Below are 17,503 nucleotides of genomic sequence, written 5' to 3'. Positions count from 1 at the left end.
GATGAAATCTCAATGCTGCTTACCCATGGATGGTGTTGCTAATGTCTGACGTCCAACCATTTGGGCTGGGCCAAGGCCATCCAAAAAATCGCTGAATTGGCTATCTGATGCCAATCGTACACCAGGAAAGATGAGGCTGCAAGGAAGGCAAATGCAAGAAGAGAGAAAGTGGAGCTTAACAAGTAGTAAGCTTAAGGACATGAGAGTCAGCTTATGCTTATAATTTTTCACTTTCACATTTAGGCAAAGAGATGGATACACTGGTGAGGATTGGTAACACCACATACTTGTGTTTTTACAAACTACGATACAATAGATTCCACGACTAAAATGAAAATAAATTTTTATCTTGAAAAAATTTTCAGTCACAGAGAACAATGGTTTATGAAAAAGCCTACACTAACACAAGCAGGGCAGCACAGTGTCTCACTGGTTAGCACTGCTGCCTGACAGAGCCAGGCACCTAGGCTCGATTCCCACACAGTGTCTGCGTGGTTTCCTCTGGGTGTTCCGGTTTCCTCCCATAATCTGAAATGTGCAGGTTGGTGAATTGGCCATGCTAAATTGCGCATAGTGTTACTAGTCAAGATTAGAGTGGTGCTGGAGAAGCAGAGCAGGTCAGGTAGTATCTGAGCAGGAAAACTGACGTTTTTGGCAGGAGCCCTTCATCAGGAATGAGGCCGGGAGCCTCCAGGGTGGAAAGATAAATGGGAGGGGAGTGGGACTGGGGAGAAGGTAGTTAAGAGTGCAATAGTTGGATGGAGGTGGGGATAAAGGTGATAGGGTGGAGCTGATAGGTGGGAAGGAAGATTGGCAGCTAGGACAGGTCTTCAGGATGGTGCTAAGCTGGAAGGTTGGAACTGGGGTAAGATGGGGATGGGGAAATGAGGAAAGAAGAAGGCCATCTGGTGGGTTCTGTGGTGGAACTGGTCCTCCTGGGAGCAGATACGGTGGAGGTGGAGAAATTGGGAATATGGGATAGCATTTTTGCAGGAAGTAGGGTGGGAAGAAGTGTAATCCAGGTAGCTGTGGGAGTCAATGGGTTTGTAAAGAATGTCAATGTTGAGTTGGTCGTCATTGATTGACAAGATTTGGAGATGCTGGTGTTGAACTGGGGTGTACAACATTAAAAATCACATGACACCAGGTTATAGTCCAACAGATTTAATTGGAAGCACTAACTTTCGGAGTGCTGCTTCTTCATCAGGTGGTTGTGGAGTACAGCTCTGAAATCTAGTGCTTCCAATTAAACCTGTTGGACTATAACCTGGTGTTGTATGATTTTTAATTTAGTCATTGATGGAGATGGAGTGGTCCAGGAAGGGGAGGGAGGTGTCAGAGATGGCCCAGGTGAATTTAAGATCGGGGTGAAATGTGTTAGTGATGTTGATGAACTGCTCAAACGCCTCATGGGAGCATGAGGTGGCGCCCATGCAGTCATCAATGTAGCGGAGGAAGAGGCGGGGAGTGGTGCCGATGTAACTACAGAAGATGGACTGTTCTATTTAGCCAACAAAGAGGCAGGCATAGCTGGGGCCCATGCAGGTGCCCATGGCTACCTCTTTCATGTGGAGGAAGTGGGAGGATTCGAAGGAGAAATTGTTAAGGGTGAGGACAAGTTCAGCCAAATGATGAGAGTGTCAGTGGAAGGGTACTGGTGGAGACATCGGGAGAGGAAGAAATGGAGGGCTTGGAGGCCCTGGTCATAGCAGATGGAGGTTTAGAGGGACTGGATGTCCATGGTGAAGATGAGGTGGTGGGGGCTGAGGAAACAGAAGTTTTGGAGGAGGTGGAGGGCATGGGTAGTGTCCTGAATGTACGTGGGGAGTTCCTGGACGAGGGGCGATAGGACAGTATTGAGGTAGGTGGAGATGAGTTCAGTGGGGCAGGAACAGGGCTGAAAATGTGTTGCAGGAAAAGCGCAGCAGGTCAGGCAGCATCCAAGGAACAGGAAATTCGACGTTTCGGGCATAAGCCCTTCATCAGGAGTAAGGAAAGTGTGTCCAGCAGGCTAAGATAAAAGGTAGGGAGGAGGGACTTGGGGGAGGGGTGATGGAGATGTGATAGGTGGAAGGAGGTCAAGGTGAGGGTGATAGGCCAGAGTGGGTTGGGGGCGGAGAGGTCAGGAAGAAGATTGCAGGCTAGGAGGGCGGTGCTGAGTTCGAGGGAATCGACTGAGACAAGGTGGGGGGAGGGGAAATGAGGAAACTGGAGAAATCTGAGTTCATCCCTTGTGGTTGGAGGGTTCCCAGGCGGAAGATGAGGCGCTCTTCCTCCAACCGTCATGTTGTTATGTTCTGGCGATGGAGGAGTCCAAGGACCTGCATGTCCTTGGTGGAATGGGAGAGGGAGTTAAAGTGTTGAGCAACGGGGTGGTTGGGTTGGTTGGTCTGGGTGTCCCAGAGGTGTTCTCTGAAGCGTTCTGCAAGTAGGCGGCCTGTCTCCCCAATATAGAAGAGGCCACATCGGGTGCAGCGGATGCAATAGATGATGTGTGTGGAGGTGCAGGTGAATTTGTGGCGGATATGGAAGGATCCCTTGGGGCCTTGGAGAGAAGTAAGGGAGGAGGTGGGGGCGCAAATTTTGCATTTCTTGCGATTGCAGGGGAAGGTGCCAGGAGTGGAGGTTGGGTTGGTGGGGGGTGTGGACCTGACGAGGGAGTGGTCTTTTCGGAACACTGATAGGGGTGGGGAGGGAAATATATCCCTGGTGGTGGGGTCCGTTTGGAGGTGGCGGAAATGACGGCGGATGATACGCTGTATACGGAGGTTGGTGGGGTGGTAGGTGAGAACCAGTGGGGTTCTGTCCTGGTGGTGGTTGGAGGGGCGGCGCTCAAGGGCGGAGGAGCGGGAAGTGGAGGAGATGCGGTGGAGGGCATCGTCGATCACACCGGGGGGGAATCTGCGGTCCTTGAAGAAGGAGGCCATCTGGGCTATGCGGTATTGGAACTGGTCCTCCTGGGAGCAGATGCGGCGGAGACAAAGGAATTGGAAATATGGGATGGCGTTTTTACAGGGGGCAGGGTGGGAGGAGGTGTAGTCTAGGTAGCTGTGGGAGTCAGTCGGTTTATAGTAGATGTCTGTGTTGATTCGGTCGCCTGAGATAGAAATGGAAAGGTCTAGGAAGGGGAGGGAGGAGTCTGAGACAGTCCAGGTGAATTTGAGGTCGGGATGGAAGGTGTTGGTAAAGTTGATGAACTGTTCAATCTCTTCGTGGGAGCACGAGGCAGCGCTGATACAGTCATCGATGTAGCGGAGGAAAAGGTGGGGGGTGGTGCCAGTGTAGTTACGGAAGATGGACTGTTCCACATATCCTACGAAGAGGCAGGCATAGCTGGGGCCCATGCGGGTGCCCATGGCAACTCCTTCAGTTTGAAGGAAGTGGGAGGATTGGAAAGAGAAGTTGTTGAGGGTGAGGACCAATTCAGTCAGTCGAAGGAGGGTGTCAGTGGAAGGGTACTGGTTGGTACGGCGGGAAAGGAGGAAGAGGAGGGCTTTGAGTCCTTCGTGATGGCGGATGGAGGTGTACAGGGACTGGATGTTCATCGTGAAGATAAGGCGTTGGGGACCGGGGAAGCTAAAATCATGGAGGAGGTGGATGGCGTGGGTGGTGTCCCGAACGTAGGTGGGGAGTTCTTGGACTAAGGGGGACAGAACCGTGTCGAGGTACGCGGAGATGAGTTTGATGGGGCAGGAGCAGGCTGAGACAATGTGTCGGCCGGGGCAGTCAGGTTGGTGGACTTTGGGCCGGAGGTAGAAACGGGTGGTGCGGGGTTGTGGGACTATCAGGTTGAAGGCGGTGGATGGGAGATCCCCTGAGGTGATGAGGTTATGGATGGTCTGGGAGGTGATGGTTTGGTGGTGGGAGGTGGGGTCATGGTCAAGGGGGCAGTAGGAGGAGGTGTCCGCTAGCTGACGTTTGGCCTCAGCGGTATAAAGGTCGGTGCGCCAGCAGAGGCCCCACCTTCAATCCCCTACGCCCTCGGATCAACGAGTTCAACACGCGGCGAGACATTGAACAATTCTTCCACCGCCTTCGCCTCCATGCCTACTTTTTCAACCAAGACTCTCGCCCACCCTCTGACGACCCCATCTCCCGCCTCCAACACACCCCATCCACCTGGACATCCCGTGCTGGCCTCTTACGTGCCCTCGATCTCTTTATAGCCAACTGCCGCCGTGACATTAACCAACTCAACCTGTCCGCCCCTCTTACCCACTCCAACCTCTCACCCTCGGAACGTGCAGCCCTCCACTCCCACCCCAACCTCACCATCAAATTGGCAGACAAGGGAGGCGTGGTAGTAGTTTGGCACACCGACCTTTATACTGCTGAGGCCAAATGCCAGCTAGCGGACACCTCCTCCTACTGCCCCCATGACCACGACCCCACCTCCCACCACCAAACCGTCATCTCCCAGACCATCCATAACCTCATCACCTCAGGGGATCTCCCATCCACCGCCTCCAACCTCATAATCCCACAACCCGCACCGCCCATTTCTACCTCCTGCCCAAAATCCACAAACCTGACTGCCCCGGCCGACCCATTGTCTCAGCCTGCTCCTGCCCCACCAAACTCATCTCCGCATACCTCGACACGGTTCTGTCCCCCTTAGTCCAAGAACTCCCCACCTATTTTCGGGACACCACCCATGCCCTCCACCTCCTCCATGATTTTCGCTTCCCTGGTCCCCAACACCTTATCTTCACGATGGACATCCAGTCCCTGTACACCTCCATCCCCCATCACGAAGGACTCAAAGCCCTCCGCTTCTTCCTTTCCCGCCGTACCAACCAGTACCCTTCCACTGACACCCTCCTTCGACTGACTGAATTGGTCCTCACCCTAAACAACTTCTCTTTCCAATCCTCCCACTTCCTCCAAACTAAAGGAGTTGCCATGGGCACCCGCATGGGCCCCAGCTATGCCTGCCTCTTCGTAGGATATGTGGAACAGTCCATCTTCCGTAACTACACTGGCACCACCCCCCACCTTTTCCTCCGCTACATCGATGACTGTATCAGCGCTGCCTCGTGCTCCCACGAGGAGGTTGAACAGTTCATCCACTTTACCAACACCTTCCACCCCGACCTCAAATTCACCTGGACTGTCTCAGACTCCTCCCTCCCCTTCCTAGACCTTTCCATTTCTATCTCGGGCGACCAAATCAACACAGACATCTACTATAAACCGACTGACTTCCCAATTCCTTTGTCTCCGCCGCATCTGCTCCCAGGAGGACCAGTTCCAATACCGCACAGCCCAGATGGCCTCCTTCTTCAAGGACCGCAGATTCCCCCCCGGCATGATCGATGATGCCCTCCACCGCATCTCCTCCACTTCCCGCTCCTCCTCCCTTGAGCCCCAACCCTCCAACCGCCACCAGGACAGAACCACACTGGTTCACACCTACCACTCCACCAACCTCCGTATACAGCGTATCATCCGCCGTCATTTCCGCCAACTCCAAACGGACCCCACCACCAGGGATATACTTCCCTCCCCTCCCCAATCAGCGTTCCAAAAAGACCACTACCCCCGTGACTCCCTCGTCAGGTCCACACCCCCCCACCAACCCAACCTCCACTCCTGGCACCTTCCCCTGCAATCGCAAGAAATGCAAAACATGCGCCCACACCTCCTCCTTTACTTCTCTCCAAGGCCCCAAGGGATCCTTCCATATCCGACACAAATTCACCTGACCTCCACACACATCATCTATTGCATCCGCTGCACCCGATGTGGCCTCCTCTATATTGGGGAGACGGGCCGCCTACTTGCGGAACGCTTCAGAGAACACCTCTGGGACACCCGGACCAACCAACCCAACCACCCCGTGGCTCAACACTTTAACTCCTCCTCCCACTCCACCAAGGACATGCAGGTCCTTGGACTCCGCCATCGCCAGAACATAACAACACGATGGTTGGAGGAAGAGCGCCTCATCTTCCACCTGGGAACCCTCCAACCACAAGGGATGAACTCAGATTTCTCCAGTTTCCTCATTTCCCCTCCCCCCACCTTGTCTCAGTCAATTCCCTCGAACTCAGCACCGCCCTCCTAACCTGCAATCTTTTTCCTGACCTCTCCGCCAGCACCCCACTCTGGCCTATCACCCTCACCTTGACCTCCTTCCACCCATCACATCTCCATCGCCCCTCCCCCAAGTCCCTCCTCCCTACCTTTTCTCTTAGCCTGCTGGACATATTTTCCTCATTCCTGATGAAGGGCTTATGCCCGAAACGTCGAATTTCCTGTTCCTTGGATGCTGCCTGACCTGCTGCGCTTTTCCAGCAACACATTTTCAACTCTGATCTCCAGCATCTGCAGACCTCACTTTTTTCTCGGGGCAGGAACAGGAACAGGAACAGGCTGACACAATGGGTAGTTCGGGGTGGTCAGGCCTGTGGATCTTGGGAAGGAGGTAGAATCGGACAGTGCAGGGTTCTCGAACTATGAGGTTGGAAGCTGTGGGTGGGATATCTGCTGAGGTGATGAGAGTGTGTATGGTCTGGGAGATGATGGTTTGGTGATGAGAGGTGAAGTCATAGTCGAGGGGGCGGTAGGAGGAGGTGTCTTTGAGTTGGTGCTTGGCTTCAGCAGTGTAGAGGTCAGTGCGCCAAACTACCACTGCACTCCCTTTATCCTCTGGTTTGTTGGTGAGGCTGGGATTGGAGCAGGAGGAGTGGAGGGCTGTGTGAGGGTGAGAGGTTGAATTTGGGAAGGGCTGCAGACAGGTTGAGGCGGCTAATGTTTTGGAAAGAAGAGATGAAAGGTGGATAATAGGTCAGCACGGGGTGTCCAGGTGGATGGAGTGTGTTGGAGGGGGGCAAAGGGGTTCTTGAATGGTGGGCGGGAATCTTGATTGAAAAAGTAAGCTTGGATGTGGAAGTGATGGAAGAAGTGTTCGATGTCATAATGCATATTGAACTCATCGGTGCATGGACGGAGGCGGATGAAGGTAAGGCCTTTGCTGAGGACAGATTGTTCATCCTCAGTGAGGGTTAGGTCTGGGGGTGGTGGTGAAAACTCAACAGGGCCAGGAGCTAGTATAGGTGTGGAGCTGGGAGTGTGGGTGAAGCCTGTAATTGGAGTGGGTGTGGAGTCATTAGCAGAGGTGATGTTCCCCTCAGGGTTCTGGGGGTTGGGGATGGTGACAGTGGGATCTGTGGGGGTGTGTGTCAGCACTATGCAGGTGAGTGGCATTGGTGCAGCGGAAGTGGTGGTGACAATGGCAGTATGGGGGGCAGAAGTTGCGGAACGCGTGATGTCATTCTTGAAATGTGGTGCGGAGGTGACGTCATGCGTGGTGGATGTAAAATCGCTAGGGGCAGAAGTGTCTGCGGAAATGATCGTGATGGGGGCAGAAGTGGCAGAACACATGGCGTCAGCTGTGATGTTGGAGTGGACGTGATGTCAGAAGGAGCGGAAGTGGACCTTTCCATCTCCATCAATGACGACCAACTCAACACTGATATTTTTTACAAACCCATCGACTCCCACAGCTATCTGGACTATACCTCTTCCCACCCTACCTCCTGCAAAAATGCTATCCCGTATTCCCAATTTCCAGTTCCACCACACAATGCACCAGATGGCCTCCTTCTTTCAAGACCGTAATTTCCCCTCCCACGTGGTTGAAGATGCCCTCCAACACATCTCATCCAAATCCTGTACCTCCACCCTCAAACCCCACCCCTCCAACTGCAGCAAGGACAGAACCTACCTGGTCCTCACCTTCCAACAACCTCCACAAAAACTGCATCATCCGCTGACAATCCTGCCACCTACAAATGGACCCCACTATCAGGGATATATTTCCAGGCCCACCCACTTTCTGCAAAAACCATTCCTTCTGTGACTACCTGGTCAGGTCCACGCATCCCCAACAACCCACTCTCTGCTCCTGCCACCACAGGAATTGTAAAACCTGCGTCCACACCTTCTCCCTCACTTCCATCCACAGCCCCAAAGGAGCCTTCCACTTCCGTCAAAGTTTCACCTGCACTTCCACAAATGTCATTACTCCCGATGTGGTCTCCTTTACATTGGAGAGACTGGACGGCTTCTCGCAGACCGCTTTAGGGGACATCTCTGGGACACCCGCACCAATCAACCCCAAGGTCCTGTGGCCAAACATTTCAACTCTCCCTCCCACTCTGCTAAAGACATGCAAGTCTGGGCCTCCTCCACCGCCGTTCCCTTATCATCCGATGCCTGAAGAAAGAATGCCTCACCTTCCACCTTGGAACACTTCAACCCCAGGACATCAACGTGGGCTTCACCAGTTTCCTCATTTCCCCACCTCCCCACCTTACCCCAGTTCCACACTATCTTCATGATCTGTCCTACTAGCCAATCTTCCTTCCCACTTATCCGTTCCACCCTCCTCTCCGACCTATCACCTTTATGCTTACCTCCATCCACCTACTACACTCTAAGCTACCTTCTCCCTAGTCCCACCCCCCTCCCATTTGTCTCTCCACCCAGAAGCTCCCAGCCTCATTCCTGATTAAAAGATCCTGCCTGAAACGTCAAATTTTCTGCTCTGCAGATGCTGCCTGACCTGCTGTGCTTTTCCAACACCACTCTAACATTGACTCTGATCTCCAGCATCTGCAGTCCTAATTTTGGTCTATTAGGGACATGAGTCAAGGATAAATATAAGATCAAGGTGGGTTACTCCTCAGAGGATTGGTGCGTATTTGTTGGGCCGAAGGGCCTCTTTCCTTAACGTAAGGAATCTAATCTTAAAAAAAACTACAACGATTACTTCCCCAAACTTTTTTTTAAACAGGATGCGACTGCATTCCTTTTAGGAATTTTGTTTTATGACCATTGCTGATCTGTTAGAGTCATAATAGACCGAGGCCATGAGGTACAACATTACTGGCATATTCTAAATAGTTGCCAACGCTCTCACAACAGCAACACAGCAATGATTGTCTTTCTAATTTTCTTCTGGAGAAGTATCTGGAATCCCTTTATGGCCAATGTACTGTTGTAAGAACAGGATCAAGCCTGCAATATGCCTCTCAGTGGATGAACAGCTCACATTGTCAAGGCTCACTGTCATGAAGAATAGACATGTCTAGGAGGGAACAGAGAGAGTGCAAGTCGGGAGAAATTTGGGAAAAAATGTTCTAATTGGAATCAGTACACATGAGCTGTGAAGGCCAAGTTTATTTTTCCCTCTTGTTCAGTGTGCAGATTTGACAGACACTATATTCTGGAAAATACTGTAAACTTGACAATATCTCAATACCTCATATGCCTGTATCAAATTCTTCTCTCTGCTATTCAATAGATATTGTTAATAGCTCTTTTGTTATAGAGAAGGTAGGAATTGCTTATTAATATGAGGTAACAATGACAAGTTAGTATCTACTAAATACATTGATAGTGCAATTTCTCTGCATTTGAGTCAATGAGTAATTTCTTTTTGCACATGATTTTGATCTTATAAAATGCTGATTTTGGCTGTAATGAAGAATTGTGATATGTGCATAACTTACACCAAAATGATTAGCATATAATATCTGGAATAAAGTTAAAACTGCATTACATTGTACTTTGCTTATTAACTTTGATGTAAGATACAGGCCTCAATTTAAATTTCACCTCAATTCTCAGCAGGGGCAAATACTGAAATGCTTACTGCTACTGGAGGCAGCAATAGCTTTGTGACTTCTTGTTGGGGGGAGGGGATATGTCTGGGTGTGTGCTTGGTGGGGAGGGGGTTTGTTGTTTTACAGTGGAACACCAAACCTACATTTTGCCAGAATTGACCCATGGAAACCCCTGCTGATGGAGCCATGGGGGAAAAATACCCAGCATTTACACTGGGGCTATTTGTCCAACATTTACCCCGATTTATTAGCATCCTTCCTAACAGGCATAAAGTCTGCTTCAAGTGCAATCGTTTAAGGCAAGACATGTGGTAAGACGCTATCACCAGAATAGAGGATAGGATAGGATAGTAAAGATGATCCTCGATTGGAGCGAGAGTGACAGGGTAGTTGTTATGGGGTCTTTAACTTTCCAAATATTGACTGGGAATACTATATACTTTAAATGGGTCAGTTTTTGTCAAATGTGTGCAGGAGGCTTTCCTGACACAGTATGTAGACAGGCCAACAAGGGGTGAGGCCACATTAGATTTAGTACTGCGTAATGAATCTGGCCAGGTGTTAGATTTGGAGGGAGGTGACCACTTTGGTGATAGTGACCACAATTTGGTTATGTTTAATTTAGTGATGGAAAGGAATAGGTATATATCGCATGGCAAGAGTTATAGCTGGGGGGAAGTGCAATTATGATGTGATTAGGCAAGATTTAGAATGCACAGGATGGGGAAGGAAACTACAGGGGATGGGCACAATTAAAATGTGCAGCTTATTCAAGGACCAGCTACTGTGGGTCTTTGATAAGTACTTACCTGTCAGGCAGGGAGGAAGTTCTTGAATGCAGGAGCTGTGGCTTACTAAGGAAGTTGAATCTCTTGTCAAGAGGAAGAAGAAAGCTTGTATTAGGATGAGATGTGAAGGCCAGTTAGGGTGCTTGAGAGTTACGAGTTTGCCAGGTAAGACCGAAAGAGAGAGCTAAGAAGGGCCAGGAGGGGACATGAGAAGTCATTGGCGGATAAGATCAAGGAAAGTTCTAAAGCTTTCTATAGCTGTATCAGGAATAAAAGAATGTCTAGAGTAAGATTAGGGCCAATCAAGCATAGTAGTGGGAAGTTGTGCATGGAGTCAGAGGAGATAGGAGAAGCACTAAATGAATACTTTTCATCAGTACACACACTGGAAAAAGACAATATGGTCGAGGAGAATACTGAGATACAGGCTACTAGACTAGATGAGATTGAGGTGCATAAGGAGGAAGTGTTAGCAATTCTGGGAAGTATAAAAATAAATAAGTCCCCTGGGCCAGATGGAATTTATTCTAGGATTCTCTGGGAATCCCGGGAGGAGATTGCTGAGCCTTTGGCTTTGATCTTTATGTCATTATTGTCTCCAGGAATGGTACCAGAAGAATGGAGGATAGCAAATGTTATTCCCTTGTTCAAGAAAGGGAGTAGAGACAATGCTGGAAATTATAGACCTGTGAGCCTTACTTTGGTTGTGGGTAAAGTGTTGGAAAGGGTTATAAGAGATAAGATTTATAATCTTCTAGAGAGGAAGTAGGGATAGTCAAGTTTGTAGATAGTTTGTGATGGGTAGGTCATGCCTCACAAACCTTATTGAGTTCTTTGAGAAGATGACCAAACAGGTGGATGTGAGTAAAGCGGTTGATGTGGTGAATATGGGTTTCAGTAAGGTGTTTGATAAGTTTCCCCGTGGTAGGCTATTGCACAAAATATGGAGGCATGGAACTGAAAGTGATTTAGCTGTTTTGGATCAGAAATTGGCTATCTGAAAGAAGACAAAGGGTGGTGGTTGATGGGAAATATTCATCTTGGATTTCAGTTACTAACGGGGTACCTCTCAAGGATCTGTTCTGGGTCCACTGTTTTTTGTCATCCATATAAAGGACCTGGATGAGGGCATAGAAGGATGGAGGAGTCAATTTGCGGAAAACACGAAGGTCGGTACAGTTGTGTATAGTGACGAAGAATGTTGTAGGTTAGAGGGGATATAGCTTTAAGTTGAGGGGTGATAGATATAGGACAGATGTCAGAGGTAGTTTCTTTACTCAGAGAGTAGTAGGGTCATGGAACGCACTGCCTACAACAGTAGTAGACTCGCCAACTTTAAGGGCAGTTAAATGGTCATTGGATAGGGATATGCATGACAATGGAATACAGTAGGTTAGATGGGCTTCAGATTGGTTTCATAGGTCAGTGCAACATCGATGGCCGACGGGCCTGTACTGCGCTGTAATGTAATATGTTTTATGAATATTGCACCTGCCAATACCCCGACACAGCTCAGCCTCTCCTGATACTGCTACACAGCCTGCACTCCTGTTCCTGCAATATATACTACTGTTGAAACATTGTGACAGGATGTTCAGCTTTCCATGAAACTTACTTTCCCTCTGAACTGTAGCTGTTTATGCTCCCATCAGTAGACTCACGGCTTGGCTGCCGGGTCATTCGATTTCGCATTTCAACTGCCAGTCCTGTTTCTGTGCTGCGCTGGATGGTGCTGCGTAGCTTTTTCCCTCCAGCCTCTGTAGAAACAAGAATGGCAAAGTCCCACATTACCTGAGCTGTAGTACACTGTACACACTGCATTCATATTTGTCAGGTAAAAGTACCAAAAGGTTTGATCTTCCATGAACTTTACCTTTCACATAATCTGCAGAAGCAAACACAATTTAAGAGTTATTTTTGTGTAAAGTTATGCACATTGGTCAGCAAGAGTGAGCACATCTCAACAAGAAAACGCCCTGCTATTAGTGTTGATAGCGCATTGGTCATCTGTCCTTTAGGCTTTACTTAGTGGCTCTTTCCACCTACATCCATCTTCAAGGGTGACCAGCCACAGAAAGGACTCACATTCAACAAGCTGAATCTCAACACTTCAGGGAACAGTTCCTCTGTGGGCTATGTGCAATGAAATTGTAACCTCACTAAACTCAGTTTTAACTCCCAAAAACATGTGGTTTGGGGTCATGTCAAAGATGGATATACAAGACCGTAAACAGGAACTCAATTAGTTTTGATCTATTCACAACCAGTTTTAGAAGAAGTGAGTTGAAGAGCACATCAGCAAACTATTCATAGCAAGTGGGTTGGCCTTTTAAACATTATAACATTGAGCGGCATGGAGGCACAGTGATTAGCACTGCTGCCTCACAGTGCCAGAGACCCGGGTTCAATTCCCACCTCAGGCGACTGACTGTGTGAAGTTTGCACATTCTCCCCATGCCTGCGTGGGTTTCCTCCGGGTGCTCTGGTTTCCACCCACAGTCCAAAAATGTGCAAGTTAGGTGAATTGGCCATGCTAAATTGCCCATAGTGTTAGGTGAAGGGGTAAGTGCAGGGGAATGGGTCTGGGTGGATTGCGCTTCGGCGGGTCGGTATGGACTTGTTGGGCCGAAGCGCCTGTTTCCACGCTGTAAGTAATCTAATCTAAATAATGGGTGGCTCAGTGGATTGTACTGCTGCCTCAGAGCAGGGACCCAGGTTTGATTCCCAGCTCAGGCGACTGTATGAAATTTGCACATTCTCCCTATACCTACGTGGGTTTCCTCCGGGTGCTCTGTTTCCTCCACAATCCAAAAATGTGCAGGTCAGGGGAATTGGTCATGTTAAATTGCCTATAGTATTAGGTGCATTAGTCAGGGGTAAATATAGGTTAGAGGAATGGATTTAGGTGGGTTACTCTTCGGAGGGTTGGTGTGAACTTGTTGGGCCAAATGGCCTGTTTATCCATACTGCAGGGAATCTAATCTAATATACAACGAGAAGTTAAACCTTGATTTAAACAGTGATTCTATTTTTAATCAAAATCAGACAGTTTCCCTGATCGTGAGAAACCTGTCAGGAGAGATTGTGAGGAGTGCCTGAATAGTGACTGAATCAAAAGTACCTTTACAGTAATGTTTATGGCCAGGGGAAATAGCACTGTGTCCTATGTGCTCTATGGTAAAATAACTCTGTTATCTGTAACCCCACCACTATCAACAACCACCACTGGAACCTCTGAGAGAAACTTCCCTCTTGGTAGTGAACCTAGCTCCCAGGTCACCATCTATCTTCCATTGTCACCGAGTACGATCCACTCCAAACACTGGTGGGGGGTTGGTGGTGCCCATCGCAATCCAGAGACATTTCTGCAATATAGCCTGTGCCAGAGATCCAGACCAATGTTCCCAACCTGCCTCTGTTAGCCTCTAATTGCTCTTAGAGGTTTCAGCCCTTCAGCCTCATGAAGCAGATTTCCTGCTAGAGTGGCTTCTAAACTATCAATCAGGTTGCTGTTGGACAAAAAACATACTTTAAGGTATCCTGTGGTTAAATTCTGCAGGACATTGGAAAACAGTATCTTCAAACTCCATCCACACAAAATGAACTTGACACGAGGTTAAAATCCAAGTCAACCTATCCAAACAGACTCATGATTTTGGACAGCATGGTGACACAATGGTTAGCAATGTTACCTCACAGTGCCAAGGACCCATGTTCAATTCCAACTTTGGATGACAGTCTGTGTGGAGCTTGCGTGCTCTCATGATCTGTGCAGAGGTTTAGATTAGATTCCCTCCAGTATGGAAACAGGCCCTTCGGCCCAAAATGTCCACACTGACCTTCCGAAGACTAATCTGCCCACACCCATTCCTTTATCTATATTTACCCCTGACTAATGCACCTAACAGTATGGGCAATTCACCTGACCTGCACATCTTTGGAGTGTGGGAGGAAGCGGAGCATCCGGAGGAAACCCACTCAGACACAGGAATATTGTGCAAACTCCACACAGTCACCCAAGGGGGGAATTGATCCCAGGTCTCTGGTGTTGTGAGGCAGCAGTGCTAACCACTGAGCCACCGTGTCATCCATGTTTCTGCCATGCTTTCTCCCACAGTCCAAAGATGTGCAGGTTAGGTGGATTGGTCATGCTAAGTTGTCCGTAGTGTCTAGGGATGTCCAAGCTAGATGGATTAGCTATGGTAAATGCGAGGATATGGGGGATTCTATGATTTTGTTAAGCATAGAGACATAGAAAATAGGAGCGGGAGTAAGTCATTTTACCTTTTGAGCCTGCTCCGTTGTTCAATATGATTATAGCTTTTTTCTCCCAATGCCCTTTCATCCCTTTAGCCTTAGAACTATGTCTACATCTGTCTTGAAAAGATTTGTTGTTTTGGCAGAGATTTCCACAGGATCATTACTCTCTGGGTGAAGAAATTTCTCCTCATTTCAGTCCTAAATGGCTGAATTCAAGCCTGCACTCATATTTGAGATAACATTCAATAAAATCCACAATGATCACTGTCATATGGGAACCAAGTGTATGATATTGTGGAGTAAAGCAGCTCCTGCCTCTGTACTCAGGACCAATGACAGGATGTGTATTTTGTATTAATGTTTTCATCATTCTGTAAACCAGGATCCATATTTTTTAATTCTTTTGAATTGATAGAACTAAACAGCCGATACTGCACATCAAAACTTGTTAAAACTCTAGATCTAATCAGTGTGATGAGATTAAACAGTGAATGCTCATCTCATGCAAAAGATGAACTTAGCAGGCTTCCCACACCTAATGCATTATAATCATGGTGCAATTGCTATTTGGAATTTTTTATGACCAATTTATTATTTCCCTTTTTTATTAGTAATGCTTATCTATTTTAACTGTTAGGAAATCTTCAAAAATAAAATCTATGGCATTGCACAAGGCCCACCTCTGTTAGCTGTAACTGCCTGTCAGGAGCTTATATATCAGAATAAGAAATGCCTGGTGCATGGACCTCTGCCACTGACAATTGCCAGCTGGCACTATGTGGGCCAGAAATATTTTCAAGTTCTCTACATATCTGTTGCAAAATAACCTTTGAGTTTTGAGAGGATTAAATGGATTTCATTCAGACACAAATGTGTAAAATGAGATCTGCATTTTATTAACTCAAATAAATTATTTTCAGTTTTCCACATAATGCAGAATTTCTATAGGGTAATTAACAAATGATGAGTCTGTTTCAAGGTGAGAGGCTGCAGCTTTATATAATAATCACTCATTAAGTTTTCAAATGTCAGTTAAGTCATTGACAGTATTTTTGCCCTTTAGGTTTTACAGTTCTGGTTCCCAGATGCGCATATTTAAGGCAAATTTCTGTCTTCACTACATCCGGGTGGATTGGGCTGCCCATCCACTATAAAATTTACTGAATTTTCTGTGCAGTAAATTCACTCTCGGTGATGAAGTTTAAGCACTTGCCAAAGGAGATGGGAGCAATGCCAAAGTAAAGGGTGCCCTTACCCTCTCTCGTCCACCCTGCAAGTGCCACCAACTGACAAAGTTGGTCACAGGATGTTTAAATATTATCTCTGCTTTCTTTCCACAGATGCTGCCAGACCTGCTAAGTTTCACCAACCATTTTTGTATTTGTTTCAGATTTATAGCATCCACAGTTCTTTGTTTCATTTCACTGGTTGGAATCAAAGCTTGGCAGGGTGCAATTTTAAAGAATGGAGAGCTTGAGCATTAGATTAGTAAACAATTCCAAATGCATCTTCTGTAAGACATAACTGATATCATATGGTGCACTATAAACAGAATAATCAAAAATCATCTGAAGCTCAGGCAGAGTTTATGTGGAAATATGAAAAGAAAACAGTTTGTATTTAGATGGTGCCTTTCATGCAATGAATGTCCAAGACTCTTGACAGGATCATATTAAAGTAAAATATGATCCCCAATCACATACTCATCAAAGAGGTATGGAGAAAGGAGTGTCGTACCAGGAGGGAGGAGTAGTAAATAGGCTGGGAGTTTCAGGGAATAGTAGTTTGAGCGTGTGAATAGCAATCATGGAACAATAAAATTAAGGTCATTCAAGAAACCACAAATAGATGAGAGTTGGTAGTTTAGAGGCTTGTGGCATTGGAAGACTTTACACAAATAAGCTATATAGAACATAGAGTATAGAACTGTACAGCACAGGAGCAGGACCTTCATCCCACGATCTTATTCCAAACAAGATGCCAAATTAAACTAATCCTTTCTGCCTGCCCTTGACCCAGATCCTTCCATTCCTTGCATATTCATGTGCTTATCTAATAGTCCCTTAAACACACCTATTGTATTTGTCTCCACTACCAGCCCTGGCAATACATTCCTGACTCCTACCGCTTTCTGTGTAAAATAAACTTGCCCTTCACATCATTTTGAACTTCTCCCCTCTCACCTTAAATGTATGCCCCCTAGTTTTAGACAGTTAATGCTGGAAAAAAGATTCTGACTCACTTGTGCATCTCACAATTTTATAGACTTCTATCAAGTCTCCCCTCAGCCTTGCTGCTCCAGAGAAAACAACCCTGAGTTTTTCTAGCCTCACCTTAAAGCTCATACACTCTAATCCAGGCAGCATCTTGGTAAAATTCTTCTGCACCTCTCCAAAGCCTGCACAGCCTTCCGGTAACATGATAACCAGAATTGAATGCAATACTCTAAGTGAGGCCAACCAAAATCTCATAAATCTTATTGAGTTCTTTGAGAAGGTGACCAAACAGGTGGATGAGGGTAAAGCCATTGCTGAGGTGTATATGGATTTCAGTAAGGCATTTGTAAGGTTCTTCATGGTAGGCCTCTGACAAAATATGGAGGCATGGGATTAAGAGTGATTTAGCGGTTTGGATCAGAAATTGACTAGCTAAAAGAATACAGTGTGTGGTGGTTGATGGCAAATGTTCACCTTGGAGTTCAGCTACCACTGGTGTACCACGAGGATTTGTTTTATGATGCCTAAATAAATTAAGGATGGAAGTCATAAATAAGAAGAAAAGGAATAAAATGTTAATTGGAGTTCAATCAATGGTTCTTGGCCT

At 47.3% G+C, this 17,503-nt stretch overlaps 1 protein-coding gene across 3 annotated transcripts in view; it reads right to left on the bottom strand.

Moving 5' to 3' along the window:
• Positions 1-17,503, bottom strand: part of rims2a (regulating synaptic membrane exocytosis 2a) — an 839,749-nt gene that overhangs the window by 17,314 nt on the left and 804,932 nt on the right. For 2 of the 3 annotated variants that reach the window (XM_060824314.1, XM_060824312.1), the window contains 2 exons: positions 12,036-12,177; positions 24-136 (listed from right to left, as the gene is read on the bottom strand). In XM_060824314.1, the coding sequence (XP_060680297.1) occupies positions 24-136; positions 12,036-12,177 (255 nt within the window). The remainder of the gene's footprint in view (positions 1-23; positions 137-12,035; positions 12,178-17,503) is intronic. The other variant, XM_060824313.1, reaches the window with a different exon arrangement.

The sequence above is a fragment of the Hemiscyllium ocellatum genome, chromosome 4, assembly GCF_020745735.1.
Source record: "Hemiscyllium ocellatum isolate sHemOce1 chromosome 4, sHemOce1.pat.X.cur, whole genome shotgun sequence".
Lineage (NCBI taxonomy): Eukaryota > Metazoa > Chordata > Chondrichthyes > Orectolobiformes > Hemiscylliidae > Hemiscyllium > Hemiscyllium ocellatum.
Note: the sequence above shows the minus strand (reverse complement) of the source record. Positions and strands in the feature narration are given on the sequence as shown.